The sequence below is a fragment of the Octodon degus genome, unplaced genomic scaffold (assembly GCF_000260255.1).
Source record: "Octodon degus isolate 3935 unplaced genomic scaffold, OctDeg1.0 scaffold00005, whole genome shotgun sequence".
NCBI lineage: Eukaryota > Metazoa > Chordata > Mammalia > Rodentia > Octodontidae > Octodon > Octodon degus.
Genome location: NW_004524581.1, coordinates 22,046,202 through 22,047,853, shown reverse-complemented (window position 1 = coordinate 22,047,853; position 1,652 = coordinate 22,046,202). Strand labels below are relative to the sequence as shown.

At 40.5% G+C, this 1,652-nt stretch overlaps 1 protein-coding gene across 2 annotated transcripts in view; it reads left to right on the top strand.

The window, feature by feature from the left end:
- Cdc5l (cell division cycle 5 like) overlaps window positions 1-1,652 on the top strand; it is a 49,231-nt gene that overhangs the window by 12,737 nt on the left and 34,842 nt on the right. For both annotated transcript variants that reach the window (XM_023719441.1, XM_004624101.1), the window contains exon 6: window positions 782-1,000. In XM_023719441.1, coding sequence (XP_023575209.1) covers window positions 782-1,000 — 219 coding nt within the window. The remainder of the gene's footprint in view (window positions 1-781; window positions 1,001-1,652) is intronic.

Below are 1,652 nucleotides of genomic sequence, written 5' to 3'. Positions count from 1 at the left end.
CACACACACACACACACACACACACATACACACATAAATAAAATAAAAAAAAAATAGTGAATTGTTTAAAAAAAATTGGCACACTTGGCATAGGTTCTTTGACTGCCATATTTGCAACATTGTAAAAAAAGTTTTTCCTGTTATTTGCCTTGTAATTTTATTAATTTTTTATTTTTTATTTTTTATTTTTTTGCAGAACCAGGGATTGAACTCAGGCCCTTGCGCTTGCCAGGGAAGCTCTTATTCCACTGAGCCATCTCCCTGGCCCTTTTTTTTTCCTTTTTCTTTTTTTTAAAAATTTTTTTAAATAGTGCTTTAGTTATAAAATTTAAGTCTCAGGTTGGGTGTGATGGCACATGTCTGTAATTGCAGCACTGAGGAGGCTGAGGCAGGAGAATTATTGTGAGTTCAAGACCAGCCTGGGTTACATGGTGAGCTCAAGGCCAGCCTGAATTGCATAGTGAGACCCTGTCTTAAAAAGACAAAAAAAAAAAAAAAAAAAAATCTCAAACAGTTGATTTTTTTTCCTTTGCCATTTTTCTTGAATTATATTCTCATCCAGAAATAAGATACAGATTTAGTTACAGTTCCTTCTAGTTTTCATTTTGCTTTATCATGTGCATTAGTGTGCCTTTGAATGAAAACTGGGATTCATTTTGATGAGTATTGTGAAGAGGGGTTTATTTTCCTTTCCCATGTACAGCACTGGCAAGATCCTTTGGTCCCGAGGAGAGACGGGGTAATGCTTTCCAAGGTGACGCGTTTACTCTCTTTTCTTCAGGCGTCTTGCTGCCCTCCAGAAACGAAGAGAACTTCGAGCAGCTGGCATAGAAATTCAAAAGAAAAGAAAGAAGAAGAGAGGAGTTGATTATAACGCTGAAATCCCATTTGAAAAGAAGCCTGCCCTTGGCTTTTATGACACTTCTGAGGAAAACTACCAGGCCCTGGATGCAGATTTCAGGAAATTAAGACAACAGGACCTTGATGGAGAGCTGAGATCGTAAGTTGGTCTTTCTGACTTTGGAAATGGACAGGTATAGGCGGAATCCTGTGAAGCGCCGAGTATTGCCTTTGCCAAAACCAGATTTTTATTGTTCCGCTTGAACATGGCTTGTTTATGCTTTTATTTGTTTAATGGGCTCATGTTCCCGAGGACACCTGCTGTGAGCTTTCAGCACCTGGGCCTGTGTACGGCTCGAGAACAGTCTTGTGGTGCTTTGTTTCCCAAGGCACAGCCTCACATTCGTGTACGTCTCTGAGCAAGGTAATGATTCCGAGGAAGTCTGTCAAAATCTAGTCTGGTTCTTTGGGGATTTTTTTTTTTCAGAGAAAGAGGGTCTCACTGTGCAATTCAGGCTGGCCTTGAACTCACCTTGTCGCCCAGGCTGACCTTGAACTTGCAGTGATCCTCTTGACTCAGCCTCTTGAGCCCTGGGATTAACAGGCGTATGTCAGTGTGCCTTGCTTTGTGGAGTTTTGGTGAAAAATTTTACCTTTTTTTATTTAAATGAAATTAAAAGAAAAATAAACTCCGTTTTTAAAATTTTTTTACTTGGGGGCTGGTGAGATGGCTCAGTGGTCTAAAGCACCTACTTAGAACAAGCTTAGCAAAGCACAGGGACCGCGGTTCAATCCCCCAGCACCACATGCCA